General features: G+C 27.0%; 2 protein-coding genes across 6 annotated transcripts in view; one reads left to right on the forward strand and one right to left on the reverse strand.

Moving 5' to 3' along the window:
* Window positions 1-15,036, forward strand: part of LOC118198162 (uncharacterized) — a 51,707-nt gene extending 36,671 nt beyond the window's left edge. The window contains exon 6 of the mRNA XM_035369776.2: window positions 328-15,036. Coding sequence (XP_035225667.1) covers window positions 328-407 — 80 coding nt within the window. The 3' untranslated portion in view covers window positions 408-15,036. The remainder of the gene's footprint in view (window positions 1-327) is intronic.
* Window positions 15,037-16,731: 1,695 nt separating this feature from the next.
* The window catches only part of LOC118198163 (BMP-binding endothelial regulator protein-like), a 256,469-nt gene continuing 254,579 nt past the window's right edge, over window positions 16,732-18,621 (reverse strand). For all 5 annotated transcript variants that reach the window (XM_085820555.1, XM_085820556.1, XM_085820554.1 and 2 more), the window contains one exon: window positions 16,732-18,571. In XM_085820555.1, coding sequence (XP_085676681.1) covers window positions 18,393-18,571 — 179 coding nt within the window. In that variant the 3' untranslated portion in view covers window positions 16,732-18,392. The remainder of the gene's footprint in view (window positions 18,572-18,621) is intronic.

Genomic DNA, 18,621 nt, shown 5'->3' on the forward strand with positions numbered 1-18,621 from the left:
TAATTTAGTCTTTGTTTTCATTAACAGCTGTTCAGTAAAATGGTAATAGCCCATAAAGAAAATAAAAATATATATTATTTTAAGTAGGTAATCAATATGTAAAATGTTGCAAGAAATCCCAAGACCAGGTAATAATGGTCACATGGTTCAGAAGTGCAGTTAAAACAATAAAAGTGTCATTATAAAAGTATATTTAGTTATAAAAATATAACTCTTTTTTTTTTTTTTTTTTTTTTTACCTAATATTAATGCATTTTTTTGTATTTATTAATTGAAAAATATAGTAGTTTTATTTCTACTTGTAAACTTTATTTTCTTTTCTTCCAGCTTACCATGTGGTTTATGTGTACTGTGCTGTTAAAGGCAGGCAAGGTTATAACTTCTATAATCTTCCTCTGTTCAACTGAACACTTTAGACTACACTTTTTGTACAGGATCATTTATAGATCTGTAAGAATATGTATGAAATAATGCTAAAATTAATTCTTTATTTCTGAAGGGGGAGATATTTACTTAAAAATTTTTTTTGAATAGATCATTTTATGTTGACCATAGCACAGAAATATGCTTTTAGTTGTGGGTACCTGAATTTTAACTTAAAAACATCAGGGAGAAAAACTGTTTTGTAAAATCAGTACTGTGACTTTTCACTTTTTAAGTGCCATGGGCTGCCTTACTGTTTGCATACTTCATAAATGTGTATGTGTATGATATTGATTGTTTGCTGTTGTATGTTCCATTGTCCTATATATATATATATATATTGTTAATATTTTGCCAACAATTTAAATGTGAAAAGGCTGAGCTTCATCTTATTCCTGTTCTAATTTTATATAGAATAAAATATATTGTTATGAAGTATTTCAGTCATTTGAGAAAAGAACTTAATGATGTGAAGAAAAGTATATTTGGGTTCATGTTTTTGATAAAAGTTTTAATGCAAAACTCAAGTGCATGAAACATACCAAAGTTTTTTTCACTCCTGAAATGAAAAGACATTCTCTTGAAAGCCGGATTTGTTTGAATACTTTTGTTGAATGAAATAGCTGTAAGTTAACAATAAATTTCTCTCTCTATTTGATTTTGAGTTTTCATGAATATTTATAAAATCTAAGATAACAAGTTTATCAAACTTCATTAATCTTTTACATTTTCAAATTTTTTTAAAATTTTGTTTGTACATGATTTAATTTTCTTAATAATTGCTTGGGGTCTCATTGTATTAATTTTTTTAATTGATATTTTTCATGTGTATAGAAATGTTTGTGAATAATAACTGATTAATTGTTATTACTAAGAGTGATGTTCAAATGAATTTTGTTTATCTTGAATTAAATCCCAGAAGTTTATTTAATACATGGATTAAAATTCTGTTTGTTAATGAAAAGGTGATGAAACCTGGATTTTGTTCAGTGCAGTATTTCTTTTCATGTCTTCAGTTACAGGAAAGAACATAATCAGTTGTAAAGAGCATTTTTGAAACTCTTAAGAAACTTAAAGCTCCTTTTGAAACTTTTGTAAGATTCATAAACATTTAAAACTTATTGTAAGTTTTAAAAAAATCAATCTTTGATAATCTGAATATATATTATGTAAGCATAGAAACAATGAGTTTATAACTTTGCAGGTATGCATTAACATATATGTATTTAGTTTAAATCTGTTGATCATTGTGTAACTTTGATTTTTATTTTTATCATTGCCTAATGAATGTTAACAGGAAACAAATGAAGTTCAGCCTGGGAAGCATATGTGATATTTTATAAAGGCTAATTATTTGAACAAATTCCGTAACTTTTTTCCATTGCTGCTTTTGGTAATTTGTAACTAGTGTTATATTTTATTGCATTCTTTCAGTTAGGTTCTGAGAAATTAATTTTTTTTTAACTGCTGTTTGTTCTTTGCTTCCGTGTATTGATCTGAATTTTTATCATCATTTTTCATTTTCATAGAACAATGTTTAAGTTATTTCTCATAATGTGTGAAAACCATATGTAGAACTTGGGCAGACTTAGCAAAACATTAAAATGTGTGAAGAATGAATTTTTAAGTAGCTCGTTTTAGGGAAATTATTCACTTTTATTCTTTTCCATTCATGTCTTTTTCTGTGCTGTTGATACCAAAGAAAGTTAAACGTTTGTTTTATTAAATTTATGTGATTTTATTTTTAAATTTAAATAGGCAGCTATTTCAATAAAATGTGAGGAATTTTATTTTGTTGACATGATTGTATTAATTGTGGCAAAAAGTTTCAGCTGGTATGATATTGTAAAATATCCAAAATGCTTCAAAACCAAGAGAATTTTTAAAAATAAATAATGAAACAAAAATCCATAATGCGTTACGGTTCCATTTTAACCAATTAAATTGCATTCTACAATTAATATTGAATACTAATACAAAATGGTAGATTTTAAGAAAATTTGAATTTTTAAGTGTAAGTAGTTTAGTACAAACTGTAAAATAAGAAATTATTATTATTTTTTTTTTATATGATACATGCCAGTATAACAATAAAATTTTCTATTTGTTGACTTGTTCAGGAGAGGAGACTTCCTTACATAAGGCTTTTTTTTTTTTTTTTTTTTTTTTTTTTTTTTTTAATTTTAGAATAAATAAGAGCATGAAATTTTATTCATATTCATATAACATTTTTTATGGCTTTATCTTTAAAAAGTAAAATCTTCAAGTGCGTAGTTTAATTTTTTTAATTTTGTGTTAGTGTATACTAAGTAAAAAAAACTGAAAATGTTTGTTGCATTATTTCAGACAGTAAATATTCTGTGCATAGTTGTTTCATTAAATGATGTATTTTGTTTCTGTATATAATAAATATGTTGTTTTAAGTCTTTTATTCATGCTTAACCAAATGTGTGATATTTATATTTATTAAAATTGTGCAATAGAAAATTTTGATGGTGATATTCAGATCTTGAGTGTCTGCATGAAGTTTCCTTCCCAGCTCAGTTGTGGGTTTTCTACTTGCAGATTTCATCTGTGTTATTTAATGAAAATTGCCTTCAATTTTTTTTTTTTTTTTTTTTTTCCTTTTGCTTGTGTTTGATATATCTGATAGTCACTGTAACAAAATTAATTTCAAAATAAAATGAAATAGTTGGCTAAACTTAATGGAAATAAGATTTTATGTATATGTTTGTGCATGTGTGGACACATGCACAAACATGCACATGTATATTTTTTAAAAAAATCTGTCATTAAAATTTTTTGGTCATGAATGATTGAAGATCTTTCATTTGGTTTATTAATCTTTGATGAGAATTCTAGTTCAGAAATTTGCAACTAATTTAGTGCAGGCATGACATGATTAATATTGTATTTTGGAATGACACAGGAACTTGCTTGTTTTTTATTATTTCTGTGTAAAAAGAGATATTTGTTTATAAGTACTATGTAACTATTTCATTATATATATATATATTTAAAAATATAAATAAGTTATTGAACAGTGTTTCATTACATTTTGATGTGCAATTTCACTCTCTCTTTCTGTTTTATAAACCACTTATTGCATTCTACAAGTTAACTCCGATAAACTGAATTAAGTTATTTCCATGCACCTGAGTAAATATTTTCAAGATTTTTTTTTTTTTTTAAGACATGAATACTACAGAATATATCCGCTACAGTTTTGAGTTAAAATAAAAAATGAGATTAAAAGAAGTTGAGTTAAAATAAAGAATTGAAAAATTAGCTGGGAAAAGGCCTTTTTCTGAATTTTTATTTTTGCATTGAGGGGTTAAAAACTATCACATACATTTTCAGTCAAACACTGAACTAGCCAGATATGTCTGTTAACTTTTAAAGAATCCGTTACTATTAGAATTTGAATCCAAGTATCACAATTTGTTTTTTAAATTGTAAGTGCTTATAAATTTTATAGCTTTTTTTTAATTGGTTTGTCTTGCCTTTTTGTTCTTAAAAATAGTAACTGCTTATAATAAATCGTTTTAAATGCATCATATCAAAATTAATTACTGCCAAATGATTCCTATATAATGTTAATGACACAGACCCTTACATAACCATTCAATCAATAATAATTTCCAGTTTGGGAACCAAAACCTAAAATCATCATATGGGAACATATTTGACCTAATACTGTTCTAAAGCAAGCATTTTTTCTTGAACAGGTTGTATTCTTTCTCTTGCTTCACTGCTGCTAACTTGTTAACAGCTGCTTCTCCATCCTTAAATATCCTTAAAAAATCTAAAAAGTGCTGATGTAGTTTTTCATGAATGGGTGTGCGTATTACACTTTTTCTGAATAAAAGAAATGTTAAGCTGGCCTCCATGCCTGCTTTCTCCCCTTTTGGGGGTGGGCATCAGCATTCAGTTATCACTGACCATGACTGCAAGTATCTTCATCTTTTCTTCAAAATTATTATTTCTAAGTTATTACTTACATATTATTATCATCATATCTAATTGAAGATGTCAGTGATTTCATTTATTTTGTCAGGTTATTTATTTAATTAGTTTCAGTTAAACTTCTAGCCTACATTCTAAAATATTAATTTAACTTGTTAATCCATTTAGTCATGCAATTTATTCAATATTTCTTTGAATACTGTTTACTTGATATTTAAAGCTACAAGAAAAATAGTAATAAATTTATAGTTTAATATATTTTAACATCAAAGGCTATATGCCGATGTGTTGAATCATTAATAATATGTGATATGATGACATTCCTAAGGTAGAACAATAATGCAAGTTAATTTGTGTAATATTTGAAATTTAGGGAACAAAAATGAAGTTTAATGCAGATTTATTTATTTTATAAAATGAAGGGAGAAGCTATTAATATATTATTAATTTGCTGAAAAAAAAGTTTTCATTTCAGTGCAAATAACACTAAAAACAGTGTTTTATACCTAACTTCTGAATATGTGTAGCTTCAGAATTAGCTGAAAGTAATTTATATATATATATGCATGTTTAGAAATAACTACAAGTGTAATTTTAGTTTTGGGGGGCTGGAAGGGGTTTTACATGTGCACAGTGTTTTAAAATAAGATTGTAATAAATTGGTGTATTGAGATTTTATTTAATATGGGTATAACATATTTTGTAAATTATTATTTTCATGATTTGAGGTTATATAATTCTTTTTCATAATAAAGTTTCCATTTATCCAATGGAAAGGGATTAGTTTTCAATTATTTTTCATTTTACATATCTGGATATTACTAACACTTTTATCATCTTATCATAATTAATTTAAATTAGCATTAATGAAAATAGTAGAAATGGAGAGAGAGAGTATAAAAAAAGAAGAAGAAGAAATATAGAATAAATAGGGATTCATTTTTTGAGATTCTTTATTTCTCATTGTTTTAGTTATCTTTTGTTACCTCCATGTATATGTTATGCGTAAAACTGTTGTCCTTCTGGGTTTCATTTGTAAATACATTATTATTTTAGAGTCTTATGAAAGTCAATAGTTTTGACAAACATTCTAAATACATAATAATACCCTCCCCCCCCCCCCAGCTTTGAAAAATTGTTCAATATTTTGTCTTGCTATAGTACTCTTTTTATTATTATTATTATTATTATTTTGATGTTTTCTGAAGAAAGTTTCTTGTAATGATTCTAACGGGTAACTGATTCATAAATAAAAGTGTAAATATAGAGTATGCTCTACAAGGCTAAAAATGCCATTACGTTTAGAATGTGGAATTGTCACAGTCAAAATGAGTCTGCAGGTTTTCTTTTATTACTTTTTTATGATCTTTTATTATTATATATTGCATAATAATGCATTGTTGTGGGAATATGATATAAAAAGCAATTTTAATCCATTGTGAACAGTCTTTAATGAATTTTGACAGCATTATTTTTATTTGAGTTCAGCTATTATAATTCAATATTTCTGATGAAGTCATATAAATCCTGTCTGTGCTATTCCCCCTTCCTCTTGCATTCAAAATGATGATCTATCAAAGTAAAAATTTCAGATTTAGAAAGAGATTTTTCTTTTTTTTATGTTAGAAACATCTATGAAAAGATAGATATTGACAGTATATGTATTCTTAAATATGGCAACATTATGTTATTCCTTTAAAAATTAATTAGTTTCATATTTATAGATTTGTTTTTATTGAAACATATCATACTTAATTCTGTAGCTTATGTACTTAGATTTAAATAGTTTATATGTAATATTAAATACCTGTTTGTAATAGTTATTTGTATTAGTTTAAAATACCTAAAATTGTTTGTACTATAAAAGTTTATAGATATTTTTGTGCATATATGTAATATAAAATACTTATTTGTATTAATTATTTATATTAGTTAAAATATTAAAACTGTTTGTGCTATAAAAATTTGTGACTATTCTTTTTTAATAACAGCTTTAAAAATTAATTTCTGTAGTGTTAACAGGATATACTCAAAATTGCTCTCATGAAATCATCCGTTGATGAAATATAGCACTATTTGATTGATCTGTTGATTTTTGTTTTTATTACACATTTTCATTTACTACATGTAAAAAAGAGGGGAAAAACTTTCTTTTTTTAACTTACAAGTAAAAAAAGTGAGCATGGAATGCTATAGTGAATATTTTATAATCATTTAAAAAAAAGTTTTTTTGAAGTGTAGTTTTCTGTGTACTTTTCATTTCCTCCGTAACTCATATTTATTTCATTCATTTTTTTATCTTAAAACTATGAGTTATAATTTTAGTTCTTGTTTTGGAAGAAAATTTCATTTTTTTTTTATTTTATTTATTTTTACTATACCCTCATTAACAGCTTTTCAACTGTCTGGTAATTTATACTGTAGACTTAATTTCTTTCTCTTTCATAATTTTCTTCTACTGTTGTTTCCATTACTACCTGTTATGCCTACTGTATCTTAGATTACTTATATAAAGAGAAATCTGTATGCTCTTGATAAACTGTTTATTTATCACTTGCAGACATATGCACTCTTTAATTTTCTCCTAACTGTTCTTTTTAATAAATATTGTGCCCTAATAATCCGAATATAATAAATGTTAAAATGTAATTATTGATTATATTCTTATATTTTTTTATTTAAATACATGGTATAAAAATATAAAAAAAGCTGTTTATATGCAATAATTTTCTCTTTTAATGTATTATAAATAAGCATGTAAGTATAGAGAGAGTAGGCAATGACAACTAAAGATTTACTGTATTTACTAGCATATTTTTCCTAGTGTGAAAGGTTGAAAATTTAAGTATTCACTTAATTTTCAACTTTTTCGAGGCGTTCAGAAAGTGTGCTCTCCTAAATTTTGAAAGGAATTCGTCCAGTTAGTGAATTGTTTTTATCTTATCGATTTATTTGCTCTTGGATTTTGGATGAATGGACTCTGATTAATGAAGCAGTAATAGTGAAGAGCTTCAAGAAAAGGGGAATATATAATGTTTTTGTGTTAAAAAACAGATTGAACAGTGACTATGGCAACGACCTACAAACTTCAGCCATACGGCACAGGCAGCAGTTCCAGCAACATTAAATGATTTGAGGCCTAGGGAGTAGCAGTGGACAACAATCTGAGAGCAGGTGAAAGTAAGGATATAGAGAAGTAGAAATGAAGATATTTTATTTGGTATTGTAATGTTAATATTACTATATATTTTTATTGAAATGTTGAAATGTAGGTTTCTTTTAAATCATATTGTGAAGACTTACCGGTAATTTATCCTTGAATACTTTTCATTTGTTGTGTTTTTACTTTTCATTTGTTATGGAAATTAAATTATTCCTATAATTTTCTCATCTTGAATTTTGGATGATAAAATTATTAAAAAATGAGATGGGAATAGCGAGTAAATAATTTAAATATGTGTGATAACAGACAGTGTTCTTGAATTTAAGTAAATTTAATATTTTTTTCATTAAAAAATACAAAATAGATAGAATAGCTTATATTTTTAATTCTGTCAATTATTGTAACTTCCAGTTTTAATATTTTGCCATCGACACCTCTTTTACTTGTAATTAATAGATTCCAAGTATTTTAGTTAGAAGTTTTACCAAATTCTCTTACTAGTTAATTTCCTTGCAGCCGTACTTTCAAAGCAAGGATACGACAAAGTATTTGCAACACATGAAAGAATTAGTAATCAGGTCTAGAGTTCCTTTTCTCATACTTTTATCTGTTATTTTTTAATATGTAACAAATTATTGAGTACTGCCATATTATCACAACTACAACTTAGTAGAAATCACAAAACTTTCATTAATGAGCCAAACATTAGCAACCACATACATATCAATTCTTCAGGCAACCAAGCACACGAAAATTCTTCAATTTAGCAGCCGAAACGTGGGCATTTTGGTGTCCCCCCTTTTTTTTATTTTTAAATTTCAACGCTTTTTATGGACAAGTGATGATTATTTTTTGTCTTAAACTAAATTTTAAAATATGTGCTTGTGAGATTTGCCTGCGTTGGAAGAAAGTCTGGTAAAGTTTCTGCAGGAATACAGTATTTTGTTGTAAAATTCCTAAAGAAACAATAATTTCAAATCTCTTCTCAAAATGATCGTCGCGAAATTTTCGCCAGAACAAACGAATCAAAAGACCGCTTATAAAAAGTATATTGATATTTTTTTAATAAAATACATAGTTGAAACGTAAAATCTGTGTGTAATAAATTTTTACTTCCTTATGTGAAGTTAAGGAAGTACTATAATCGCGAAAAATTTCAGGTATCATATTTCACGAAAATATCCACTTTGACCGCGCTCGAATCCATTTGAATGATGTTTTTGCGTGACATCTGCACTTTTTTCCCCCCAAAACAGATTCTAAATTGTATTTAAAATGGATTCAGAAGTGAATTTTTCCATGACGTCTGTACGTACGTACGTATCTGCATAACTCAAAAAGATTAGCCGTAGAGCATTGAAATTTTGTATATGGGACTGTTATAACATGTTGTTATACACCTTCCTTTTTCGCTGCAATCGGCAGCACCAAACATTTATATATATAAATTCAAAATAAAATAATTAAAAGTAAATTAAAGCCTATGATCTTGCACTAAAGCTGCAAAGTAATAAACCAATAATTTTAAGTAAATTTTCCGTATACCATCTCCAAGGAACACAAATTCAATTTAAAACCAGGAATTTAAAAAAAAAAATAAGTCAGAATTTAAATTAGTATTTTAAATAGTAATTTCAATCTACTTGTTTAAAAACATAAAATTTAATAAGAAAAATCTTTAATAGCAAAAATATTAAAACCAAAAGTAAATATTTTAAGTATTGAAAGAGTAGCTATTGTCATTGATTGCAGATTAATCGACTTATCAAGAGGATAAACCAATCACCATCAATTAACAACAACTAAATTAATAGAGAGTGTTTCATCTTGCTTCCAAGTAAGCAGCAAATTATTTGCTAGATCCAAACCATAAGTCACAATTAATACTCAGTCCAAAATAAAGACATATATGCTATATATATATATATATATTTGGTTTTATTTATCATATATATGCCACTCTTAATCGCTTTGATGAGGCCAATTCTTTTGTTCTTATATATTGGTAAACTGTGCATTTTTTGCTTAAAAAGTGATTGAATTATATTGTTCGTATGATCAGGCTAAGGTTTTATGCCCTTAGTTTATTTGCATTTAATAGTTGTAGAATTATTAACAATTTAAAAGTTTAAGTGGCGCTATGCTTAACGAGGCCGCCATTTCTTTACATTTGAAATTCGTACTAGAATAGTGAATTAAATGAGTTGGCGCAGCAACTTCAGTGTCTTTCTGCATGGCCAAAAATTAACTTTCAATTTTGTGCACCGAAAATTTTGTCTTCCTGCCTGCTGGCCGAATTGCTTGTTTTTGTGTAGAAACTCTAATTTTAATTGTAAATTTTTTTTTTACCTGTTTTTAGATTTTTCTTTAGAATTTTGAATAAAGATTGAGTTTTCTGTATTTTTGCCTTGCCGCCAAGTGAGAACTGAATTGATTAAATCAGAAATATTCTCTAATGAATTTCATCGAGGAAATGAGTTTAAATTAAGTGCAGCAAAAAAATGTGTGCATTTAATAGGCATATAAGGAAATCGTGGTGACATCAGATACTTCTTTTAAATATGAGACAGTCAGTGTTTTTCCGTGCGTAAAATTTTTCAAATGTGGCACGGTGGTTGCGTAAATATGTAATTACTAATCCAGCTTTTCAGGAAGATGCTATAATTGTGTACATTTGAATACTTATTATATATTATTCTCTCTACGATCTTGAATCCAAAGCTTACTTATTCTTGTCCATTATAAAGTATGCTTCTCGTCTCTAGTTTTGCCATTCTGGCATGTGCAAAAATCAGAAAATTTCTTTTTATTTCTCATTTGAAATTGATTAAGTTTGTTTATATCTGGAGAAGTGTAAGTAATATAGGGTTTTTTATATCGGAGAGTTAAATATGGTATTCAATCTTCCTATGATACTTTTTCTGTTCTTGATAGAAGTAGCTGAGTTGTTTGATTTAATCTAATTTTTAACATGTTCTTTAAAATAATATATTGAGTTTTTTTTTTTTTTTGTTTTTTTTTTTTTGTTTTTTGAAATTCATGATGATAAAAGCATTAATAGGTTTTTCAGAATGTAGGTATGCTTACGAAAAATATGGAAATAAATGTGCGATTCTTATTTCCATTGATCACTAACATTAAACGAAATCTTATAATTTATTTTTTACCTAACACAAGTTTGTGTTTTATTATGTAGTTTTTATGCTATTAATTCAAATTAAGTTAAAATTCTACCCTAATGTTTGATAGGTATGAATAAATTTTTGATCTTCTCTAATTGCATTCGAAATTTTTTCATCAACGTGTCACCTTTTTATTCTCCTCGTATTTCACAAGAAAGAAAGAAAAAAAAAACTAAATGTTTCAACCAATGTCCATATTTAAGGCAACATTCCATGTTGTTATTTTGAAAGTCTAACATAAGGTAGGTAGGTGCTTTTTGAATTACATGTATACTAGCTCGATATGAACTGTTTCATGCTATTTAGTTTGCATTTAGCAATAAATTTTTTACAGTATCTTTTGAGTTTTAATTTTAAAATATGTTCAGTTTAATTTAAAAGATCTTTCTTTTTTCTTAACGTATCTGTTAGTGTTATTTTTAAAAAAATCACCAAGAACAAATTCTTTTACCAGCTTACTTCATCATTTGTTTTAAATGTTAATAATTTCAGTATGGCATTTTAAAAAATTATATAAATACCAAATTATTATCGATCCTATGCATTTATTCCTAATATTTGTGCTCTGACAATCAGTTAGTAATAGCAAAATGTATGAAGTAGTCAAAATACATTAAACAGAAGAAAAAAGTAAACATATTTTGTTTTGCTGTTAATGTTGAAATATAAATAATCGATTTAGTTCACTACAGCTTAACTAGTTTGATCATGCTGTTATGCATAAAATTTGTTATTTACTTTTAAATTGTCTTATTGTGGAAGATCAGAAAATGTGTTATGAATTATTATTTGTACTGTTCAGTTTGTGCATTGATTTTATATTAACTAGTCATGTAAAATATATTTATATTCTGTTTTAAAGGAAAATAATAAGTCAATATTAACAGCGTGGTTGAAAGGCTAACATATTTATTGTTTTACTTCATATATTAAAATTTTTGCTGCTAAATGTTCCTATTATATGTGATAGATTTTTGTTTATTGTTTTCATTGTTTTGTAACCAAATAATACACTGCAATATGTCCTTTTAATGAGATGTTCAGAATTAGTATATCTCTCTGCTATTATAAACTCTGCAATATTGCTTTATTACGTGCTAAAGTAATTATAGGTATGAAGATACTCAATATTGTCATCTCATATGCCATTCTTTTGGTTATGTCCCATTTTAGACTCTTCTTTTTTTCTCCCCCCCCCTTCAAATCTTGCCATTTTGGACTTTCTTGATAGGATAGATAAAAGAACAGTTTCTATTTCAGCCTTTTCATTTGGGGCCAACATGTAATTCAAAGGCGAGATAGAAGGTCACATGAAATATGTGTAATGATGTCACAATGACGCTTCACCTTTAAACTTATTTTAGACACTCTTAAATAAATCACTAAAGACATTGGTGATTACACTTAATTTAGAAAACAAGATTTTTCAAAATTTAATTACAATTCAGTATTATTATTATCCTGAAATAGGATCATGTAGATTTCTAAAAAGTAAACGAGGCTAAAATATTTTGAAAATTGGACACTTAAAAACATTTAAAAATTTGGCTAGCATTAATTCTCTATTAAATAATGCTGCTATCACAGTTTTTAATAAAATAGATTCATCATTTTACAAAAGTAACATTCATCGCAGCGGAGAGTATTAAGCCATATTTAAGAAAACGGATTTTTTACACCTATCTGCCGAAGATTTAATTATATGGTATTAAAACAAATAATATATCTTCTTTTTTGGATGAAATAATTGTTCTTTATGCATTTTAAGAAAGCTTCCTTTTCTCAGTTTATCTTGTTTCGCTCCCATTTTGCTTCATAACAGTTTAAAATACGTGAATTTTACTTCTTCAATGTTCTCCTGCTCCAGTGTCTTTTCTACCAGGTGTAAAGAAATGTTTGAAATGGTACGATGCTGTCATCCTGAGGGCCTGCAGAAAAGCAAAGCCTGAAATGGCACGATTTTTGTTGCCACCTCCAAGAAGCCTGAATTGGCAAAATTCTTTAGGTTACATCCTTGTTCATTTATTTATACTATGGTTTCAGTTCCTGTCTTTTTCAAAAGAATGAAAATAATATTTTGTAATTAAGGAATGTGATATTGGTAATATTTTTAAATAAACAAATAACTTTTATTAATTTAGTATTCAGTATGCCCAATAAAATACTTTATTTTTAGAAAATGAAAAATATTTTTACATATGTACAACAGGTAAATGTTCCGATTTAAGAATAAAAAATAATGTCTAACATTATGACCTCCATGGCTTGTTCTACACCACCATATTCTTTCGATAAAATTCATAACTCCCATCGAAGTGACTAATAACACATTCAGTTTCCTCTTTAAGTTCGGATTCTGTGTGACTTGCAATAAAACAACGTTATGCATGAATAACGATCTTTTCAGCAAACCGGCTAGTTCGAGAGCATCGGAGGTTTAATGCCTAACTGATATATTTATTTATAAAATTTAGCATAACTTATGTTTCAAAATAAAATTTTCTAAAAACAAAAATTCTTTCCGATTTTATGCAGCAGCAGTTATTTATTGATAAATGTAGGATAGACTGTAATTGATATTTCCTTACTGTTTATATAGATGGTGGTAATGTTCTAATCAGTGCAAGAAAATACTCAAGTCTTCCCCCTTTTTTTTAACATTTCACTGAAAGTTTTGAACATGTATAGCTATTGAAAGATGTGTGGTTTTAGAAACATTTTAAAAATGTTTATATTTTGTAAATTTGTATAGCAAAATAATTATGTGAGTTAAATACCCAATAATTGGCACTTTTGAGTCTTTAAAAAAATGACATTGAATAATACAGCTTCAGTGTTGAACAATTATATGGCATCTTTTAATGTATATAAAAGAAAACTGTTTTCATTTCCATATATTTTTGTATATTTATTTGTGATTTAAAAAAAATGGTTCTGGAATACTTACCAGGTTAAAGCATTCTTTTCTAATAACAATATAGAATAATAATGAAATAAATAAATTTCTTTAAAAATATAATAAAATATTTCTTTATACTGCTGGAATTTTCTACATTAAAATAATAATAATGAAATAAATAAATTTACTTAAAAATATAATAAATAGAAATATTTTTTATACTCTTGCAATTTTCTATATTCTACAGTAATAATAATGCAATATAATAATATAATGAAATAAATAAATTTACTTAAAAACATAATAAAAGGAAAGAAAAATTAATGCTGTTGCAATTTCATATTGCTTGAAGTATTGTGTATTAATATGTTTGCAGTTTCGCTTTTTTTTATTATTATTTAAAAAAATAATTGTATATAATGTATAATCTATTTAGACTTCATCTTTGACTAGCGGAAATTATATTTCCTAATATTATTACTAGCATCCATCCAACACTATAGAAAGCAATTTTCAGCTATTTTAAAAGTATGAGAAATTTTATTTTAAAACTTTATGCATTTATGAGAAGGATTTTGTAATATTAGGAGTTTTGTGTGTTCATATGTATATTTATCTAATAGAATTGTTATGTTCAATTTATAAATTTACTTAAAAGAACAATTTACTGTTTTGAAATGATCCTTTTCTAGCTACATATTTTTGGCTTAAAAGCATATAATACTGTAATACTGGTATATCATATGACTCATATGCGCATTTTTGTTATGTTAATATTTTCAACTTTTTAACTGCAGATAATTAGCATTTTATAATATTCCTGAAGTTTTATACCTTAATCACGTTAATTTTTTGCTTACAAAATTTACACAATTTCAGTATATTACTGACAGAAAAATACTGTAGACATTATTACAACTTTCAGTATGAAATTAATAGCATTTTATTGTGATTCATTTTGATGATGGTGTGAATTATTATTTCTTTTTTGTGTTCATATGTAGATTTTATACAACAGGCAAAAATAAAGTTCCCTTCCCTTCTGATGAGAGTGAAATAATTTTTGAATGTTGTTTAACATACTAAATATTTTTGTAATTAAAATGTATTTTCCTATTTTAAAATGATCCAAATATCCAATCACTTTTTTAACTCTGCTTTTTGCCATACATGTGTACTTTTATGTGTGATAATGATTAAATCATATTATTTTTTTTTTCTCAAAATTTTATTGTACATAGTCATTTGAGTTTTATTACTTAATTAGTTAATTAGTTCAGTAGTATCCTTTAAAGTGCCAAAAAATTAGGTACTATTGGCATTATGCATTGTATCTATAATCATAAAGCACGTTTTGTATTCGTATAGTAAATAGCTGAAATAAAAGTTTTATATGTGCTTTATTTAATCTTTCATGCTTATTTTTCAGTTTATGAAAATTATTTTAAAGTTTATTAGTAATCAGCGCAATTAAAGCTGTATTATATTTATAGTAGACCATGTAAAGGCATCCTCTGCTGGTAATGAGTAGTGAACTCAAAGTTTACTCAAAGAGCAATTTATGAATAGTAATAGAAAACAATATATTGCAAGCATCAGAATCGAAACATTCAAAATACTCAAAGCTCTTTTTTTTATTACAAAAAGCTCAATTTGCAAGAAAAGGATTTATGTTATGTTGGTATGCTTTAAAAAAATTATATACTGATAAAAGACATAATGCTTACATTGTCATAATATAAGAAAATTAATATTTAATGGAGAATTTAAATGTACGATAAAAAATTATATACTGATGTAAGGCATGTATGATGTGGGGTTTCTTAAATTGTCATAATATAAGAAAATTAATATTTAATGGAGAATTTCAGTGTATGATATACTTTGGTCAAGAGCCTTTGACAGTACATTCTAATTAATGATAAAAATATAAAGTATATATGTTTAGCCTTAAAGAAGTATTCATGTTTATTTGAAAAAGGAAAATAAAATTTACAGTTTTAGCTTAAAAAAATGGCATTTTAAGATTTTCAAAATATTGAACTTATCCTGCATGTTTACTGGGGGGATGAAAAAGCAGAGCTTGTTAAAGTAAATGTTTCCATTAATGAGGAAAGTTTAACTCAGAAATTATATTCACATTAAACTGCAAAACTGTCTTCCTCATTCAAAGGTAATTTTAATCATAAGCTGTCGGCTCCTAAACTGTGTGCCATGATGTCTTGAGGTGCAGTGGGTGGATTAGAGAGACACAGTAAGATATTTCAATACTTACTCATAGAAATGATATTAATCCTACTCCACATGGCTTTAGAATCAGACTACTGATGTAGTAACACTAATTGCAAAACTATCTAACAGACATTGCACATATCACTGTTTTTGAAAAGCATATATTAATTTACAAACTAATTTTAAAATTGCTTTCAAAGAGATAATGTCAGTAATTATGCATGGATTCAAGATCTTTTAAGAGCTAAAGCTCCATCTGAATTTACTTCTGTAAAAGGAAATCATGTTGAACTGTGTTGTGACAATATGCTAAAGCCAATTGATTTTTAGATTGAAAGATGCATAGTTTATGTGTGATACGATGTTTGTTAAAGCTCGTTGTTTAGCAGCAGCTGTGATAATCAAATGTATCCTAAAAAGAAAATCGACATGGAACAATAAGTGAGGTAGCTGTAGCTAATTTTTTTCCCCAGGCTTTCAAAACATGTGCAAAGGAAAATGTTTTACCATTTTCACTCATTATGATTCATTTATTAAATATTCAAACTATTTACTTGTTTAGTACATTTCTGATTTTGAAATATGTGTTTGCTTTATTTTTTCGCTTCATTAACTGCATACTAAACTGTTAGTTACGACTGCGTTCTGACTATTGAAAAATTCTGATACAAGAATGTCACAAACTGAAAATGTTTGGGAACTACTGTCGTGGAGTATAATTGCAGACAGCAAAATTCCAAAACCATGCTTACTTTTAAAAGAGGAAAGATAAAATATACCTTTAGGCTCAATTATGCGTGTTTAATTCATGATCAGACGATTTTTTCTAGTCTTTTATGTATTCGAGAAAGGTAGAAACTGATAACTTTGTACACATATAAATGCAGTTTATTAGCTTTATCTCTCACCTGTGATAATAGCTTGTAAAGGGATAGTGCAATTAAATATGTTTACAAATGCTATATCACAAAGTGAAGACTGGCATTTACAAACAACTATTTATACACAAGCTCAAGGAACATTTTATAAATATATTTTGTTGTAACAGATAAAATTTAAATAAATGCTTCTTGCTTATCAGAAAGACTTTTCAAGACCTAATAATGTCTTTTATTATTTAATTAATCATTTAATGATAAAATCGATAACAGAAGTAAAATTACATACTTATGTTTAATTTATGTGATCATGATAATTACTTTAGGTATGATAAAGTCGTGAAAGTTTAAGTAATTTTTAAAATATTAAAAAAATATTATGGCTTACTTCGCTTTAGGACAAGTAATTTATGTTTAGAAAAACATTATATAACGTACAGTCTATCCAAAATTGAAACATCATAAAATTTTAAAAATAATAATAAAAATAACGGATCTATTTCCCTCAATATCAGAAATTATCATTAAAAACGTACAAAAGTTGTTTCCATCATTATCAAAAAAATTCAACACAAAAATCGTGAATAAACAAATATCTAATTGCAAATAAACAAATACACTGACATTAAATTGAGAGATCAGTAGAATCATTTTTTCTCCAAAAATTGATATTCCAGACCAGCTGGAAAAATAAAAAGTTCATATGAAGCACTTGGTTCATAGCCAAGATTTCCCATTAACAGTTTTTTTTTTCCCTTTTCTTTTGAAGCAGTCTTTATTCTACTACTGAAGTTCAGAAAAATGAAATCTTTGTGTGAAATGTCGACAATTCAATCATGTCTAACATTATCAAATCTTGCCAAAGCTCGAACAAACATGCATATTTGAAAATATTTATCCCTCTGTTAATACAGAAAAGAATTGATTGCAGCAAGAAATCTTATCCCATTCTTTTGATCTTTCATGTCTAATGGTTTTATAAAGCGCTGACATGACAACTATAAATTTCAGATAGACTGAACTTCCTTAAGCAGTATCACATTTTGGCAACTGTTTAATTTATGAATTTTTTATTCACATGTAGAACAGTGAAGAATTTGAATGTGTGCCACTCTGACTAATTGATTCAAATAAGGAACTTATAAAAGGTTCAGCTGTGCTATCCTGCGTGATACATTCATATTTATCAGAGAAAAGAAGCAGTTTTTCTGTGGATCTGAAAAATGGAATATTTTTAATCATTTCCCTCAGAAGCTTGGTGAATTTGAATATTTAGAGCCTTACCGCAAGTACGCAAAATAATTTATGCTATCGAAACTCAGCATTAGAAGCAGTTGTGCTATTCTGTGACGAATATCTTTTTAATGTTATAAGGCAGAAAGCAGATGTTTATTTCCGAATAGAAGCAGAAGTAATTCTTTTTCTTGAACAAGCAGGAGCAGAATCTCAGCTGAGGTGTTCCGAAGCTGTTAAAAAACTGCATTGTTTTTCCTGCGGTATTCCATGTGTGCAGTGCAGGAATACTTTTGTATATAACATTGAGACCAGAAGAAGTGATCCACTTGGAAGGAGGGGCAGCATTGAGAAAGAAAATGTATGGGAAACACATGTCATCTACCACTTCACAGAAGCAGTTTCTGATAATGCTTTTACGATGGACACTCATCTAATGGTATACATTTCTTCCTGTGCCACACGGTACCAGGTGGACAGTAACATCCTGGTCTGCATTGCCTCCGGCATGACTTATCTCGCTTAGGCTTCTTGCATGTCCGACGACAAGCTGGTGCACAGTTCATGTATTGCTGACCATTGCCACACCTAATTCCTGAAAACAAATAATAAATTCTATTATTCTGTTAGGTTAGTGATATTTAC

Source organism: Stegodyphus dumicola, chromosome 7 (assembly GCF_044657685.1).
Source record: "Stegodyphus dumicola isolate Sdum_Otavi_A_Nest chromosome 7, ASM4465768v1".
Taxonomy (NCBI): Eukaryota; Metazoa; Arthropoda; class Arachnida; order Araneae; family Eresidae; genus Stegodyphus; species Stegodyphus dumicola.